General features: G+C 33.0%; 2 protein-coding genes across 11 annotated transcripts in view; one reads left to right on the top strand and one right to left on the bottom strand.

Moving 5' to 3' along the window:
* LOC120336373 (fibropellin-1-like) overlaps positions 1 to 18,224 on the top strand; it is a 276,545-nt gene that overhangs the window by 202,658 nt on the left and 55,663 nt on the right. The window lies entirely within an intron of this gene.
* Positions 1 to 18,224, bottom strand: part of LOC120335527 (uncharacterized) — a 41,088-nt gene that overhangs the window by 6,159 nt on the left and 16,705 nt on the right. For 7 of the 10 annotated variants that reach the window (XR_005568672.2, XR_005568673.2, XM_039403044.2 and 4 more), the window contains 26 exons: positions 17,695 to 17,847; positions 16,663 to 16,749; positions 14,544 to 14,630; positions 13,511 to 13,684; positions 12,633 to 12,747; positions 10,874 to 11,039; positions 10,148 to 10,256; positions 9,496 to 9,606; positions 9,238 to 9,398; positions 8,949 to 9,057; positions 8,294 to 8,620; positions 7,717 to 7,857; positions 7,283 to 7,387; positions 7,013 to 7,212; positions 6,672 to 6,884; positions 5,813 to 5,957; positions 4,980 to 5,186; positions 4,366 to 4,470; positions 4,090 to 4,242; positions 3,748 to 3,882; positions 3,299 to 3,541; positions 2,601 to 2,676; positions 2,082 to 2,179; positions 1,538 to 1,660; positions 1,099 to 1,260; positions 306 to 523 (listed from right to left, as the gene is read on the bottom strand). Coding sequence is in view for 8 of the 10 variants with exons in the window: in XM_039403044.2 (XP_039258978.2) it covers positions 306 to 523; positions 1,099 to 1,260; positions 1,538 to 1,660; positions 2,082 to 2,179; positions 2,601 to 2,676; positions 3,299 to 3,541; positions 3,748 to 3,882; positions 4,090 to 4,242; positions 4,366 to 4,470; positions 4,980 to 5,186; positions 5,813 to 5,957; positions 6,672 to 6,884; positions 7,013 to 7,212; positions 7,283 to 7,387; positions 7,717 to 7,857; positions 8,294 to 8,620; positions 8,949 to 9,057; positions 9,238 to 9,398; positions 9,496 to 9,606; positions 10,148 to 10,256; positions 10,874 to 11,039; positions 12,633 to 12,747; positions 13,511 to 13,684; positions 14,544 to 14,630; positions 16,663 to 16,749; positions 17,695 to 17,847 (3,923 nt within the window). In the remaining 2 variants the exon portion in view is untranslated. Of the gene's footprint in view, positions 1 to 305; positions 524 to 1,098; positions 1,261 to 1,537; positions 1,661 to 2,081; positions 2,180 to 2,600; positions 2,677 to 3,298; positions 3,542 to 3,747; positions 3,883 to 4,089; positions 4,243 to 4,365; positions 4,471 to 4,979; positions 5,187 to 5,812; positions 5,958 to 6,671; positions 6,885 to 7,012; positions 7,213 to 7,282; positions 7,388 to 7,716; positions 7,858 to 8,293; positions 8,621 to 8,948; positions 9,058 to 9,237; positions 9,399 to 9,495; positions 9,607 to 10,147; positions 10,257 to 10,873; positions 11,040 to 12,632; positions 12,748 to 13,510; positions 13,685 to 14,543; positions 14,631 to 16,662; positions 16,750 to 17,240; positions 17,328 to 17,694; positions 17,848 to 18,224 lie in introns of all 10 variants that reach the window. The other 3 variants (XM_039403045.2, XM_039403052.2, XM_039403049.2) reach the window with 1 other exon arrangement.

The raw sequence follows: 18,224 nt of genomic DNA, 5'->3' as shown, positions 1-18,224 counted from the left end.
TAACAGGCACATAATGCAACTCATAAATCCATATAGTACCTATTGGCATTTCAATGGCCGCCAGTAACTTTGAGAAACTTCTGAGTGAGTGCATGACCTTGCTCTGAGAAAATATTCTTAGAATAAAGGGCGCTCCAGAAGTATGTGCACCAAGATGGCGCACAACCTTATAACCCTAATCTAGTACACATACTATGTTCAGGTTGTGCACCCACATACTTCGGAGCTCCGAAAAATGAAATTCCAAAACTCATAAATATCCCGAAGCTCAATGCATTATTACACAAACTAAAAAGTTTTCATACTTGTCTTTAGTTCCGGATTGAATTTCATCCTGCAGATCATCTCTTTCCTGTTCAGCGTTTTTACGAGCCCGTTCTGCACTTGCAAGATCTTCTTGTAGCTGAAGAATCTCAGCATCCTTGTTTTTAGCCCTCTTCTCAAATTCTCGAGAAGCAGTAGCGAGCTCGTCACGAGAAGCACGTACGTCCTCAAGATCGTGAAGGTATTCTTTCATTTGAGCCTGAAGAGAGAATTTCAAATAATTTGAATATTTATTTCAAAATAATTAAATTTAAAATTATAATATGTCATAAGTTGAAAATTTGCTCCAAGGCATTGGTTTACTTTTTCAGGTCAATCAGAAATGACAAATGTTTTGCTACAAAACGTTTCAAGGCTTCACCTCAAATGAGACCCTGTATAAGCGCCCACTAATACGTACACGAAAGAAATTTTCGGAAAGACCAGAGTTTTTACGATTCTGCAATTTATTACCATATGATGCTGTGATGAACATATGGTTTAAACTGAGGGAATCGTGTTATTTCAATAGTGTTTTAAGCGAGGTAAGACTTCAATATGAGTAATTATAATACACAATAGGTGACCCCAAACAATACACACATTATATATGGACAATTTATCGGTGCTCCCGAAGTATTCATACCAAGATGGCACACAACCTGAAACTAGTATGTGTACAAGGTTAGGATGGTTCAGGTTGTGTGTCATCTTGGGGTGAATACTTCCAGAGCGCCAATTTATCTGCAGGTAATTTATTTTTACTTCTGTAAGATGAAAAACAAGTAAGCGTACCTGTGCCTTCTTCAATTGTTTGTAAGCATCTTCCTTAGCTTTAGCTGCAGCATCTAAGTTTCCTTCCAAATCAGCATAATCCATTTCGATCTTCTTCTTGGCAGCAACAGCAGAAGATTTCTGTTTTCTTTCTTCTTCAAGCTCGAGTTCCATATCACGGAGCTGAAAAGCCAAAATTTTATCATATCATTCCTTCTTATTTTAATTACGTTAATACTACTCACTAACAGTTAATTACACGAGGAAGCACCATTTTTTTTCAGAGCACAAAATAGCGGCTTAGGTATCTGATTTATGTTCACAACTTAAAAACATTACTAGAACGTACAAATAACAACTCAAACACTATGATGTTCTAAGAAGCATCCATTTTAAATGACTAATTTTATTTGTTTCGCAAGAAAATCCTTATATGGGAGGTTTGACAAGCACATGTTACCTGTTTAACGATGTGTCTACGTTTCTCTTCAGATTGTTCTTCTCTTGCAGCAAGATCTCGTTCATATCCAGCTTTGGCAGCTTGAAGATTAACTTCAATGCGAAGTTTGGCATCCTCTGTGACCTGTTGGGTTGTAAAGAAATAAAATCTGTTATTACCGCATTTAAAAAGATGGAAATAGTGTTGACGTTTTTTAGCAAATTGCTAAAATTTTCATATTTGCGAAAATTGATTTGCTGTATTACCATAACATGATGTGATGTTTTCATACTGTGTCGAACAGAATACATTTCATCAATAAAGTAACGATTAAGAAAATATGATCTACTCTTCAGCTTCAGTAAAGGCGTATATATGACTATTTCTAAATGGCATATTTATACAGCTCACATTCTGAACATGGCAGGCAGTTACTAGTAAGTAAGGGCTGCGATAGTTTGAACATGAGTATTTCCGGTTTGATCCAATTTATTACACAATGGATAAGTTTTCTTGAATTCACAAAAATGAGATTCTTTACGAATGTAACAAAGTATCCTTATACCTGGAGCTCATCTTCCAGCTCCTCAAGTTGAGTTTTCATCTCATCGAGTTGGCTATCTAGCGCTCTCTTCTGTCTTTCAAGCTCGTGGACATTCTTGCCTGCAAGAAGACACAAATATGATTTATAATCGAGTTTGAAAACTCCCCTTGTTAGGACTGAAAATTTGAAATAGTTTGGTCCATAAATTGCTGAGAAAAGCAATTTTTTCACACGACAACAACAAAGTGGATTAATTGAACAAACAATCCATGAGTGTACTTCAAGCCAAATTAGACCTAACCCAACTTTTGAAATGAGGATATTGGTAAAATTATGATATACAAGGGTGTTAAAAAAATTAGGGTAAAATTTTTCGTCATAGCAATCTTAAAAAACTAACTGTAAAAAGCGTCAGTCGTGATATGTTTGAATGGCATTCCACTGTAATTCAATACTGTCAGTCGATAAATGTTCTAAGTAGCATTTCATCTTAACTTCTGTCAATTTTAAGTTACTTTTTTAATACCATGTATTACTTACCAGTAGCATCAGTAGAGCTGACAAGCTCATCAAGTTCAGCTTGTTGTGTTCTGCGGATTCTTTCCAATTCTTCGATCTGGAGAAATAAAACAATACTATTACTAACTAGTTGAAGACTATAGAATACAAGCCATTCTTTAGTAAGCAAAAATATATGATTGTGCGTCATTTTTGGCATCTCTGAAATAAAAATCAACATTTCAGAATTCACTAGCAAAAAGAACATTTGATTTCCCAAAGATTTGGCTCCACAAGGCAAAAAGCACCTAGCGGAAATTTGACTTTCTTTGGTTGTTTTTCTCATATTCAATCACAAATTTAAAAACAATGACAGAAAAATATAAATGCTCTAATATTATAAACTAATACCTGACAACTAAACCCAAAAAATAACCGTAACACGAAAAGTTGTCACATATTACGAAAAATTGAAACTATGGACAGTCATAGAACAGACAGTCATCCTTGACAGAAGAAAAGAAGTGTTGCCGTGAATTGAAATAAAACAGCGAACTTTTGGGTGAAATATTGGATCTCATAGGAAATTTGTAAGGGTGATAGCTTTCTGGCGACTATTTCCACCTCAAGTACCAAAAATTTGGAGCAGATTTGGCCCATTAGTTCTGGAGGGAAACAATTTTTTCCTCACAAAAAAGTTGCTCTAACAACAGTTACTCATACAGTCACTTCTTTTTTACCTTATCTTGGAATTCCTCGCATTGATGTTGCAATGAAATCGCTTTGGTTTCTTTTTCGCGAGCGCTACGTTCAGCATTGTCTCTTTCTTCGGAGTATTTGGCAGAAATGAGTTTCTCATCGGCAAGAGATTTGTCGAATTGGCGTTGTTTCTTTTCCATTTGAGATAATTGTTGTCGATAACGATCGAGCTCCAAAGAGACATCATCAACTTCGAGTTGGAGACGTTTGTTGGTCTTGTCCAGCTGTTGGAAAGTTTAAATTATGATTAATAATGAACAGGAGGCAGCTAAAACTGAATATGAAAAAATAATTATACTATTTTTTTTGACTATTAGATTGATGAATTTTCTGAATTATTCCTAAAAGTATTTTTCATGATTACTAAATTCCAGCAAAATTTTGAAGTTGGAGATCCAAGTCAACCGAAATATCAGAACAAGAATTTTACCTTTTCGTTAGAAGACATTTTATCTTCCAAGAGTTGAGTTTTTTCTTCCAATTCCCTCTGCAATCTCTTCTTTGATTCTTCCAAATGATCAATGGCTTCTGTATCGGATTCCATTGATTTCTTCAACTCAGCAATCTACAGCGAAATATATGAAGAAATTGATTAAAAAAAATGCCAAATTTTGTTTTAAAATGTCGCATCATTTCATCGCATTATTGTCTTTGATGCTTACTTTAATTATTACATACACTTATTGTTATCATATAATAATATGACAAAATATCTACCCATGAATCCAATTCAAAATAATTTGAAAAATTTGTGAAAATAAAATCCTCTTACGGTTGAATTTGACACTGCGAGTTGTTTCTCGACTGCTTTACGAGCTTCCTCTTCTTCCTCAAGTTGCTCTTCGAGAGAAGCTCTTTCATCTGCGAGTGCACGGATTTGCGAAGAAAGCTTGAGTTTTGATGAAGTCTCCTCTTGCACTTGGGCCTAATGTGAAAAACAGTGATATTGTGATATCATGGATGTCCCACACATGATAATATGAAATTTAGACATAGAACATGATCCACCAGTCATCATTTTTAATGAATAATAAATTCTTCTTCTTACCGAGAGCTCGGAAAGTTGAGTGTCCAGTTGTGAGGCTTCTTTCTGAGATCTTGAGAGTTGTGTCTCCAATTCCTCAACATTGTGAGAAACTGTCTCCAATTCAGACTGTACGAAAATTACGACAAAAAATTAAGATTAGCTATTTTGACAATAAATATGGAACGGAAGAAATTAAAACTTATATTTTATTCATTTATCCTGTACTAAGCTAGCTGGGATAGATATTATTATTAATATACTAAAGGTAGACAGTATTATCCATAAATAAAAAAAATAAAAAATTGAAGTTTAAGACCAGCATTGCAATATTATTTACATTCTAAATATCATGAATGGATAGTGAAGTGGATGTGGTCAATGTGGACAAAATTTAGTGCCAAATCAAACAGTGATTTTATAAATCACAAAACACACAGCTGTGATTTCTCATACAGAGTCCCCGTCCCCTCTTTTGACATCATTATTCAAAATGGTGATTACATAAATTGATTTAAATTCATTGAAACAGAACTAAGTATTGTAATTAAGTCGAGGGCCATAGTTATTGAGAGTCATTCCAAAGGGCCCAAATAAATTTCATCGATATAAAAAGTTAAGTTATAAACTTCTCCTACCTGGGATTTACTGTACTTGTCTTGCAAATCATTACGTTGTCTTTCTGTATCTTGAAGTTTGGCAGAAATTTCTTGAATATAGTTCTCTTGCTTGCGACGTTTGCTTTCTGAATCAGTCTTGCCTTGTGTTAGAATTCTCAATTCATCTGCAAGATCTGCGTTCTCGTTTTCCAAAGAAGCTTTCGATTTTTCCAGGCTGGTTTTGGACTGAAATATTATTTGAGTTATTAATTGAAAGTTCTGGTAATAATACTATCAAAATAAACACAATAATCGGAATGGAAAAATGTATATCCAATGGTACTCTTGTAGTGTGTGTACCAGGTTAGGGTTAGGCCATAATTTTATTCTGATTTTATTCGCCTGTCCATAGCTTTCGGTCTCTTTACACAACTTGATGTAACATACGGTGAACAAAATTAGTTACTCGATATTGGTACATATACTTCTGGAGTGCCTATTTAATAGTATAAAATATTTTTTCTTGCCTAATAGATGTTAAACCAAGTCATGTTCCACAAAGTACAGAAGTTAACATCAATTTGTAAGTTTGAATTGGAAACGCAGAAAGGTAAAGATAACAATTGGTTTTCCCGTTAAATTGAATCACGACTGTTTGGCCAGATTAAATGGTAAATCTTTCAAAATGATGAACCTCAAAATAAAACTATCCTAAATTAATATTAAAAAGCAAAAAATTGAAATAATGAATGTGATCAATTTTAAATCAATTCGAATATTCAATATATTTTCACTTTTTGAAACTCCAATCATAATAAGCAGAATTCTAAACTATAAAAAAAAACTGAGTCAAAAAAATTTAAATTCAGTACCTTTTTGAAGGAATCAATTTCATCTTGCATTTCGTCGATCTGTTGAGTGTGTTTCTTTCTCATGTCTTGCACTTGCTGTTCATGAGTAGACGCCTCATCTTTCAATGTTCTCTTCAGCTGTTCAAGATCTTGTTCTCTCTTAGCTCTGAAGAGATAAAAAACTTTCGTTTTAATTAAATCTACTCTAATGCAACTTACTGGTCGATATGGATAGATGATGTCTCGCAAAAGAATCAGTGGAAAATGTTTTCCATTGAATTTCAAGACTTCTTGAATCAAAGATGGTAAAAAAGGATTGATTTTTCATAGTTATCTCTAATGATAGAAAAGCTGATATGACGTCTCAAACATATAGCAAATCTCTCGTCCTATTACCAGTCCATGTTGTGTTGGAAAATGGTCAATAAGTTATTCATTACATATGTATGAAGTTAACAGTAGAAAGGCTGGCGCCAACGTTAACCATTCTACAATGGTGGGATTCCAGCTATACTATCCTTTCATCCGTAATTATGCCCCGTATGCAACGAACACAGTGCAATCAGACATTTGATGACAAACATGCTTGAAACTCCAGGCACAATCGGTCAATCGCAAAAGTCACAGTCTGAGATACTTTCACCATTATTATTAAATAGCAGATAGGATGAATAAAAAATGATAAAATAGAAAAATAGCTGATAAAAAAGAATAGATAAATAGTTGACTTGTGACTTCAGGGTTGCAATAGCCTTAGTGTAGGAAGTCTTGGAGGTATTCAGTTGAAAAGTGAAAATTGCGAAATATATAAAAAAAATCCAAAAATTTTGAGTAAGGTTCGAAAATACATTTCCAGCTGCAATGAGAGATAGCACCATACCTTGCTTCTTGTTGTGCTGCAGTTGTATCGAGAGAATCTTCTAATTCAGACTTCAAAGCTTCCAGTTCCTCACTGAGATCTCTCTTCTGTTTCTCAGCTTTGGATCTCGCTGCTCTTTCTGCATCAAGATCTTCTGTGAGTTCTTGTTTTGCGTTCTCTGTTTCACGCAGTTCTTTGGCAAGGTGAGCTCTGGCAGTCTGTTCTTCATCAAACCTGATTAACAAATATTTAATAATTTTTTTTTTCAATATAGTTGGACAATATGAAAAATACAAGACTATTGGACTTCATTACAAGATGTAGAACAGAAAATTTTAAAGTCAGTATATATCAATGCTCACTTTTCATTGAGTTTGGAAATTTCTTCATCCTTTCTCAGATTTTGAGATTTCAATTCATCTCTTTGCAATTCCAATTCTTGAATTTGATCTTTCAATTCTGCAATCTCAGCTTCCAACTTCCTCTTAACCTTCTCAAGTTCCATTCTGAGTTTTTCTTCTTTTCTCAAACGTTCCTCAAGATCGGCGATGATTTGCTCATACTGAGAAGTAATCGAGAGTGAGTAGGGAATCTTACAATATTTATACTCAAAGTCCAATGACAAACATTACCTTATGATTTTGTTTTCCGTATGTTTTCGCTTTGTCTTCTTCCTCAGCTAATTTAGACTGGAGTTCGCTTACTCTTTCTTCGAGTGCTTTTCGTGCAGTGACAATCTAAAGAAATTGATAAATATAATTATGGAACTACTCTTCTTATTCTTTAAAACATGTTTTAAACAAAAAGCTACAACTTGATGCATAAATAGTCACACAACCTGTAGTATTTTCAAAAAATAGATACAGCACAGTAATATAATGCTGATCAAAAATGAACGATTAGTCGATTACCATTTAGAAAATGTAACTCTCTCTAGAAAGTACATTCCATGGAAGCATTGATTGAAATTCAATATGTAAGTTTAACTTTTTGTCTATTGATCTGCACTGACAGTAGAATCATGGCAAAACACATCCTATGTATTATGATGTAATAATGTCTTTACCTTGCCGAGGTTGTCATCAGTCATGGTGAGTTCTTCTTCAAGTTTCTTTATCTTTGCTTCATTGCCAACTTTCTCGAGTTGAAGTTTCTGACGAGCAGCTTCTTCTTTTTCTAAATTGTCTTCAAGATCATTGACGTAGACCTGCACAAATGTAAAAGTTTATTTTACAATCTCAAAAAATAGGAAGAACATACTTTGATGCTTATGAAACTGCTATCTAAAGAGATATTCAAGAGTCCAAAATATACGTTCTTCTCATTCATAAAAAGTTTTTATATAGTTGGATTACTATTATTGCGTTCGAGGTTATGGATACAAACAAAACATAACATGTCTTCATTGCACAACACATTGTTTAGACTAGTAGTTCTTACTCCACGGCCCTAAAATCATTGTCTACGCCCCCGCCCCACCGCTTGGAAACCACTGGTTTAGTAAATTGAAAGAATATATAGCAAATTTTCATCTTAAACATAGGTAAATTCTGAATGAGTGCCTCATTGCTTTAAATTCCATAAGACAGGGTTTTTTACAGACTAGATTTCGACTTCTCTCTCTCTCTCTTACAAACACTCACCTGAAGCTTTTTCTTTTCAGCCAAAACCTGTTCATTTCTCTCTTCTTCCTCATCAATCCTAGTCTCCATCTCACGAAGGATCTCCTCGAGTTCTTGCTTTTTGGCAGCAAGTCTTGCTCTCATGTCTTCTGCCTCTTGACAGATCTCTTGTTCTTGAGCAAGTTGATCAACGAGAGTGTTTTTCTCTTCGCAAACTTGAGCGTATTTCTTTTCAGTGTCATGAAGATCTTTCTCGAGTTGATCTCTCTTTTCCATCACAGATTTCAATTCCTTCTCTTTAGCGTGTAAATCTTCTTCTTGTCGAGTGACATCCAAGAGTGGCTTGACCTTTGTTGAAACAAAATGGGGAAAGTTGTTAAATGTTAATTTTTAGTGTTTGTGGTCATTATGGACAGAATTACCCTACAGTCTTTCCAGTTTGATGTTGCCGTCGAAAAATGCCAATTTGAAATTCAGATGAATGTATAAATACCATCTTTGAATAACTATTTCATATATTAAATGGATGCTGTGGAATCACGCAAATTTGCAGGTAAATAAAAACGTGAAATATTGTCAAAAACAGTGGAAAAATATGAAAAATTTACTAATTCTACTGTGACACTTCAGATGAAATAATTTGAAACTTTGATAATGACACATTTTAAAATCTTACCTTTGTGAAAAGTCTCCACCATGGCCAATTTCTGAGTTTGAGATAAGCAAGACCATTTCTTTGAATAACTCTGATGGCACGGAGTTGATCCTTTCTTTTGGCAAACAATCTGAAAAACAAGATTATTAGGTAAGAAAACTCTAAAAAAGTAGTTTTCTACTTGATTAAGGAAATTTTTTGGCAAAAGTTTAAAAGTGAGTTTTTCCGTCAGTAAACTGGAAGAAACGTTTCATTTTTATTCAAATTTCACCACCAAAATTGAAATTTTTTTTAAAAACAATCGTCTTACTTTCGTGCAAGGAATCCGCGGCAAGCAGCCTGGAATTGTATGATGATATCTGTGAGACGAAGATCTCTTTCTTCCTCAAGATGAGCGAGTACACCTCCTCTGAAGAAGATTTTACTCTGACCAATACGGAAAAGATTCTCATCCAGGTCCAATTCTTCAAGCTAAAACAATTAAAAATTGCGTTCCTTGTCAGGTTCAAAGGTCGATTTAAAGCAGAATACTGTTAGAAGAATAAAGTAAATTCCGCATGAATCTTACCATCATCACGGCAGCTTTCTTTCCATCCATAAAACCTTTTGGCAGAATGTTTGGTGTGAGAATTTCATATCGTTGACGGAATTCTTGGAACTGGATTCTGTTGGGGAAACCCTGGAATTGTAACATGAGGACGATTAGATAAAACAGCAAGAAAAAATTCTTCTAAGTATTATAAAAAAGGCAAGGTTATTCAAAGTTAAAAATGATGAAAAGCGCATCCATCACTTTCAAGTTGATTATATGATTTTAGGGAGTTACCATTATTTTTTACAAGGTGTTAAAGCACTGTACATGCATCCATCAATATATAAATAATCACTACTACTTTTGGAATGACTAGTATCTTCCCAGTTCTGCACAGACTGCCCAATTCAATATAATAGTTCCAGTGGAATTCTATTTCTTGAAATTTAGGAAAAAAAGATCCATGCAAGATTATGGAATAGTATCTGTTTACAAGCAATCTTTGGGGAATTCACAATTTCTATGTATTAGGTGATATAAAGATATAAGATATAAAAAGTCATTTCTCAGAGGACCGCACAATTTCTCTGGGACGCATTTGGCTCTGCGTTGCACACCCCTGCTATACATTATCTGGACCCTATTTATAGACTCGTCTTGGATCATAAATATAATAATAGACACATACTTGTCTGCAGATTCTAATTCCTTCCAACACACCATTGCATCTGAGTTGTTCAAGTACAAGATGAGCAATAATCTTGCCTGGTTTCTTCTCGTAGTTTGGAATGATACATCTGGATGAAGATAAAATATTAGTTTACCTCAGCGTATTCACATTAGATAAATTACATCAAATAGCTCTAAGAAAACCTTACAATTAATAAGAAGATATAAGTTATATTATGAGAATGGATGTTAAAATCAGAACAGGGACGCTCCAAAGGTATGTGTACCAATATGAAGGTAACTAATTTTGTTCACTTAATTTACATCAAGTTGTGTAAAGTGACTGAAACCTATGGGTATAGGGTATATTCACTTGGCTAACACAGACTCGTAATAGAAATAAAATAAGGAAGAATCGGAATAAAAATATGGCCTAATCCTAACCTGGTACACATACTACGGGAGTACCTGAATAGTTTGCTGTTCTAGAATTATGTCGTGAAACCTGCTATGACTGAAACCGAACAATTCATTACTGAAATTATCTTAACAACAGGGAATGCCAAATATATATTTTAAATTGCGTCGAATTCGATAAACATTTATGATTTAATTATTTCAAATTTGGTTCCATAATGAGGAGTCGCTAAAATGAATATTATTGGCAGTTGTTAGCAGTTGGTCCATTTTCAGAAGTCCATATATCATTTAACTGAAAAAAATAGCAAGATAAGTTGATTCTCACCTCACGAAGTTAGGGTTGGTGTTACGTAGAGTTGTCATCAGACGACTCAGTTGGTCCTTGTACAAAGCCCCGACAGTACGGAACATACCCTTACGAGTCTTGTAAGTGGAAGACCCAAAAGGCTTTTCGCTGCCGACAAGATTTTCCATACCAACAACCTTGGACACTGAAAAAAAAACAGAAAAATTTAAAATCAAGATTTTACCATATGATCAAGTATGAAACATTGATAAAAATGCTTTAATACTCCTTCAGTGTATACCTATCAAAGACCCGAGATTGATCAAGCATATTACATGTATAAAAAGATTTGGCCAATTAATGAACTGCAGGGATTAGAATCAAATCTTTTTTGGCATTTTAGTATCAAGAAAAGCGGAAAATGCCAATCTATCATATTTATATAGGCATAGAATGCAATAAAGAAGTAATATTTCAAAATTTTAGCACTCATTTCTATGAAAAAATTGAAAAGCGTAAATATAAAACAAATAAAAACAGTACACAAAGATTGACAGATCTTTAGATGCTAAATCACAAGCTAAAAACAGTACACACAATTTGACAGAACTTTAAATGCTAAATCAGAAAAGCTACTTTTGGCATTTTACTCGGAACTACTCTCTTTAATTAAAAAGTACCCACACCCAGGAGTTCTAGAGAAATTGTTAATTTTCAGTACTATTAAAAAATTAACAATACAGTTTTTTTTCAATGTGACAATTAATTGGATTTTCAATTCTACAATGTGACAGTGACACTCATAGATAACAGAAATCAAGAGTGGATGGTTAGTTCTGCAGTCTGTATGTCATCACTAACGGTATGTATAACAGTATTCAAGATGACAGGCGATAAATATATCGCAAAGACATGAAACAAAACCACAATGACAAAGTTGCAAAAATTCACAAGTAAGTATAGGGAGCTTAAATTACAGTTTACCAAAATTGGATACGGTTGATTGAGAAAGGTCATGGAAAGAATTCAAAGGTCGGGTGCGGTTGAGCAGAAAAAGTTAGTAGATCTTCCATTTTATTTTTGCAGAAAACAAAATAAAGACGGATTAGTGATCGAATGACAAGTGGTGATGGATTTGGTTCTGTAAGAACTTTGGAATTCAGATAATTATATGAGTATTATCCATGGGGCGTGTTTAATCTAGCATGGTTAGTGCTATAAATGCAAGTTAATATTTCTGCCAAACAAGGATAGAATTTCTGGATGAAAATTGAGATTTTTGCTACCTTTAAATTTATTTTTAGATCACAATGTTCAATTACATAATTCAAACAGTTGATGGGCGGGGCGCAACAAGTAAGGTAGCAATATTTCAGACTCTTTAGTTTTTACAATCCCAACTAAAATAAACCATTTTTTTTCAGGACGAAATTTTTGATACGATTGCTTTATAGCTGAGCAAGATTTTGTACAAGCTGTTACTGCTCCGCGCAGAACAAGTTTATTTCGGAGAAACTGGAAGCTTTCTAGTTCTGGGGGAGTTGGTCCAATCTTTGGGGGGTTGGAGTTCCACGTACACAAAACTTATACAATAAATTAATATTGAAAAGTTGAATCTGTTTAAATACTAATATTTGCATGTTTGAAACAATGTAATAATTTGTTAGTATAAGTAGGTATCCTTGATATTTAGAAATTGTTCAGTGAGCATTTGAATATAACTAATAGAGAAAAACTTCCTGCTATTTAAATTATAAATGTGTAGCAATTTTTTGTAAAATATATAGAGATATCTCACTGTCTTTCCACAATCCAGCGACAAATTCATCATTAGAATTATGAAGGAGATCTGTTACATTGTCATTCAACGGATCCATATTTTTCATCAGCCATCGTGCAGCAGTGTATTCGACCTGTTCAGGTTTGAAAAGAACAAGAATTAATTACGTTCAAATTTACATTACAAATCCTGGATGTTCTTAGGTAATAGTTTGTTAAATTTTTAATATTGATTTATTTAATTCAGAATATCTTGAAATGGGTCTGAAAGGAATATATATTCAATAAAGCCAAAATATCAACAAATATTTTATCTGTGACTAAATTTAACCATCAATATGAAACTGGTTTTGGTATAAATATGTTTAATCAACTAGATTAAATAGGAAAGCAAAACATTTCCAGTTTCCACATTGTGTTGTTTACATAACTCAACCATATATACCGGTAGTTCAGAGCCAATAAAAGACAAATACATGTATAATGCAATTCTGGCTGAACCAAATCGTTGAAATGCATTTAAAATGTCTGATTGGCATACATGAGCTTTGCCTTAAATTTTGGGTTCAAATTGATGGCAACTGCCTTATCCAAAGTGTAATAAAATTGAATGGATTATTTCGTACTACGAATTTACAGCAAAATCACAGGTAGCGTTTACAGAATTGTCAGTTTGTCAAAACTAGAGCCTGTATAGAGTAAAGGTGTCAAAACAACCAATTAAAAAGCTCTGCTGCAGCCTGCTAAATGTAAATTTTTTTGTTCGAAAATAAAACAAATTTTAAATTTGAGACTTTAAAATAAACACTGCATTAAATACAACACCTAATGTTTTGAGATATTAAAGTTCTTTGAGTAGACAATTTACATTTATTATTCAAAACTCCTATAAACTACCTTTCCAGCGTAGTGAATGATGATAAAATCACTCTTGTCCTTCAATGTTTTTGATCTCTGGAACTTGGGATGGTTTCCTTGTTCTTTGACCAATTTTTCAACGAAAGATTTATCTGTTGCTTTAGGGAACCAACATTCCTCATCCAACAATGCAAGGATACCAGGAGGATTAGACTTAAAAAAAACACAATATTAATACAGGGTGGTACTGGTTATTTAAAAAGTATAGTGTAAAAACACCAAATGTAATTTACTACTTTTAATAGGTTCTGAATAATATTATTAAATCCAAAATGTCCTGAATGAAATGCATTTATGAGAGAGAATTGCGCAAATCAGAAGCCACAACTATTTTTATGTAAACAAGTATTTCAATGATGTTTTCAGCAGATTTTCAAAATTTTATCAGAGGTTCTCAAACCTTTAAACTCACATTTACTGTATGTAAAACACATGATGCATTGGAAAGAAAATTTGACTTCATTGACATAATATTTTTTTTATAATATACCCCTAGTTAATAGTTATGATATGTGAGCTTGTTTTGTGCATTTATAAATGATCACAATGAAGCTAAATGTCTTATATAGCCTACTTTTCTTTCATCCCCACCCAGATAAGTAATCTTTAGACAATGGTATTTTACAAAGCACTTCAAATTATCATGCAGCGCAAAGATTGGGGACTACTGCTCAGACTGAAATTTTCTGAATCACCCGGCCGTGAAGCTAATTAAAAATAACTGGGTATTTATATTTTTTCATAGTTTAGAGATTGTGATTCCATCCACTTATTTTGAACATGTTTTTTGAATAAAACGTACTTTCGCCTTAGTATCCGTAATTTGTAGCTTATTTTAGGTAGCTATTTTTGAGGCAGTGCGCAAGACTTGACAAATTCTAAAAAGGAGACACAGCTTAAAAAATTCGAGAACAACAGTACTATATTGAAAACTGTTAATTAATTTTGTGTGAATTTAAAAATTCCTTCATTCGGAAGATTACTAGGTAGCAAAACCAGTTTGAATACTTACTGGGCTCTCAATCAGGTTGATGCAAGGTTGCAAATCCAGACCAAAATCAATAAATTTCCATTCAATTCCTTCACGACGATATTCTTCCTATATTGAAGAAAAACGAAAATCGCAAAATGATAACAAGAAAGTAAAACAATGAAAAGATTGGGAAAGAAAAGATTCAGATTTAAGATTTTCGACAGAAAGACGATGAAAACTAATGAATAATTGTTTATTTGGTGAATTTTTGTTTATCAAATGCTAAAATAATCATTATAATGAATGAGGGACATTACATGATTGGAATTTAAAAAATAAAAATATCAAGAAGATGATCTAATATGAATGCATGATATGAATGAAGTAAATGGTGAAAAATCCCTAAAAATATTTTCGTCAAAAAAACGTTTCAAATTACTAAATTAATTGAAACTGATTTTTAAATTTTATTCTGATCACAGAAATCACTCTGTCAAATAAAATTGCAATTTTTCGAAATTAATATATCAATTAAAAAAATTTTCAGAGCAAAAATCAGATTTTGAATGAATTCAATTTAGAATTCTTCGTAAAAATAGAGAGACCATGCAAATAATCATCTTCGATATGAATAAAAAAAATCATAAAATTAAGTACGATTCAAAGTTGATTGAAGAAATTATAGAGACATAAATGAAGCTTGATTGGACGATAAAACGACAAATTAAAATTATCTCCAAATTTGTTTTTTTCATCAATTACAGTTGGCAAAAAGACAACTTGAATTTTTTTTCAAATTATTTATTTTAAGATTTAAAAGGAATCAAAAAACAATTTAACAAAATGCGTTTTACTGAAATTTTAAAAATTGAAATTTATCATTGATTTGAGTTCATTACTAAAATTTGCTTTAGTCATATTTGAGCCTCTGATGGGCATTACTTAATTGGCAAAGATTAGATAATAATTATTTTGAATAAAAACAGCCATTTTATTCATCCAATCAAAAATCATTAAGATAATTGTAATTTGATCAATTTTGTTTGTAATAATTGCATAAAATCATATAAATTCATTAAAAACTAAGGGTGAATAAGATAATCTTTGTGAAAGTACAGAAAAATTTCATGAACATGAATGTTTCATGTGTATTCTGCAATCGTGAACATAAAGCACCCATCACCGCAAAAGTAAAACAAATTGTGAGAGAATTTCAGACTTTCACAGAAAATAGAACAGAAGAAAGATGCCAAGCTTACAGACAGACAGGCATCGGATTTTTGAAAACAATTTTTAAACAAAAAAAAGTATTAAAATTGAATTACAAAATATATACCTTTCAAAATAAATAAAAAAATTTAAACCAAAAGTTTATCCGAATTGAAATTATCAAATTATTTAATTGAATACAATTTTAATTATGGGCAATTAATTACAATTGAATGATACAGTTGATTAAAACAAATCAAATTAAGTCTGGTGTAAGCTTGGACATGTAGAAAATTATCTGCCTGATAATGCGTTTAGCACACCTTACTAAAGCAGACAATTTTTTTGAAATAATTAAAAAATTTGACAGTAACGTTGCCATAGCGTTAAAATTGAAATTCGATCATATTTTAGAATAAGTTTTGCAGTTTCTTAAAAATATTTCCAACAACGATATTCAAGTATTTTTCACTGTGTAATTAAGGCATGATTTTAGTAAGTTGAACAAGATGAAATTGGGCGTAAATAATCATTTTATATGAATAATTCCAAATTGAAACAAAACCAAATATTATAGTTGATGATCGTAACGCTAACAACGCAGTTTGCCAAATATAAAAAAGAAATCTAGCTACACATACAACAGAGAATCCATAGGTCGTGCAATTTCAAGCTCTGGATGTCTCGTCATCGAAAAAGGACAGGAAAAAGGGAAAGAATTTAAAAAGAAAAAGTAGGTGGGTGGAGAATGCTGATGACATAACAGAAATCGAATCACGAATGAATTTCTTTCTGTCGGTGAGATAGAATTGATAAAAGTGCTGACTCGGACTATGATGGTCGTTGTCTTCAGAGCGGGATTTGAAATACGGCGAAAGTAAGGGAGAAAAATCAAGCAAAGCACGTCGTGGTAACATAGGGGTGCATCATCTCTTTTTTTTAAACAAACCTGTTCCAGGATAAACATGGTGTGATTGAATAGCTGCTGCAGTTTTTCGTTCGTCATGTTGATACAAAGCTGCTCAAAACTGTTCGCCTATTTTACGTTCATGTCGTGTGCGAGTGTGTGTGTTTCGTTTTGCATTATGTGTGAAAGTATTGTTTTGTATGTGAAAATGTGTGGTATAATTGTGTTCATACATGTGTGATTGTGGTAATATCGACGAGAGGCGTAAAAGAAAAGTTGAGAAAGTTGTTTAGTAAAATGAAAACTATTACACAATATCAGGGTTTGTGCTGCATATAGGAAAGTCTGCATAATCGAATGGCAGCCATTTTTAAATGTGACATCAATTAAGTGCCATGGCGTTTTTATTTCAAATTGCAGACTTTCCTTTGTGCCACAGACACATGGGAATCGTTCCTTCTTGTGCGATATATATTAATCTTACACTACCCTAACAGTACTAATCATGGTATGCACAAGTAGGAACGAAACCCGGCGGCATGTGCGGCACTGGTATAAAACCAGCTGGCACCAACGCCATGCCGCCAATATCCTACAGGATGCCCTTATGGGCTGCTCACCTGTTCTAATATGAACATGGTATGGTTGAAGAGCTGTTGAAGCTTCTCATTGGTGTAGTTGATACACATTTGCTCAAAACTGTTTAGCTGTTTTCATTTAGGAGATAAAGGACCACCGGGATGTAAAAACAACCAACAGGTTAATATTAAATATACAATCAATTTCTAGGGATAACACTATAAGAAGACAAATTGATAACTATCGGTAGAACACCAAAAATTTTTTTTTAACAATATGACACTTGACTGAATAACTAAATAGAAAACTTGTATATCAATTTTGAAGTTGAATAGAACAGACTAAATTAAATTTTCTTTATATTATGGTATTTTATCGAAGTTGATTAGTTTTGGACATCGAGTACAGTAACTCAAAGCTCATAAGATCAAATTTTATTTTACTCATAATTGAGTTTGAAAAGTGTAAAAATACAAGCTTCTTGGGCCAACAGACCTCGAAGATCTCAAATCCAGCGATATCCAAAATACCGATGAATGAAGCTCCCTGTCTGGTAGAACGATCAAGAGAACGATTGATGCGATGAACCAACCAACGGAAAAGACGTTCGTAAATTGCCTTGGCAAGGGCCTCAACGGCAAAGTCAACCTGAAAAGACACAAAAGCATATTTTACTGCTTTTTTTTTTTAATTTTCGAGCAAAGTCAAAATTTACTATTTTCTGATTATGGATAGTTTCATAAAATGAAGAATTCTCCGATGAAGATATGCTGATACACACACAATATTCAAAACTTGTCATTTGATTAAACAAACAATTTCCTCTTGCCACATACAAACTGAGCTGACGTGTTCGGACTCATTATATATTGGATTCATTTTATATTGGACATCAAGTAGATTGTTCAGCTAAATTGTTGTTGAGAAAAATCGCAACTAATTCGTTTTTCATATTTCATCATCAAGTTCTATTGGACATGGTATTTCATTTGAAATTTTTGGTGGTGAATTCATGAAAACGTTTT

Source organism: Styela clava, chromosome 2 (genome assembly GCF_964204865.1).
Source record: "Styela clava chromosome 2, kaStyClav1.hap1.2, whole genome shotgun sequence".
Classification (NCBI taxonomy): Eukaryota; Metazoa; Chordata; class Ascidiacea; order Stolidobranchia; family Styelidae; genus Styela; species Styela clava.
Note: the sequence above shows the minus strand (reverse complement) of the source record. Positions and strands in the feature narration are given on the sequence as shown.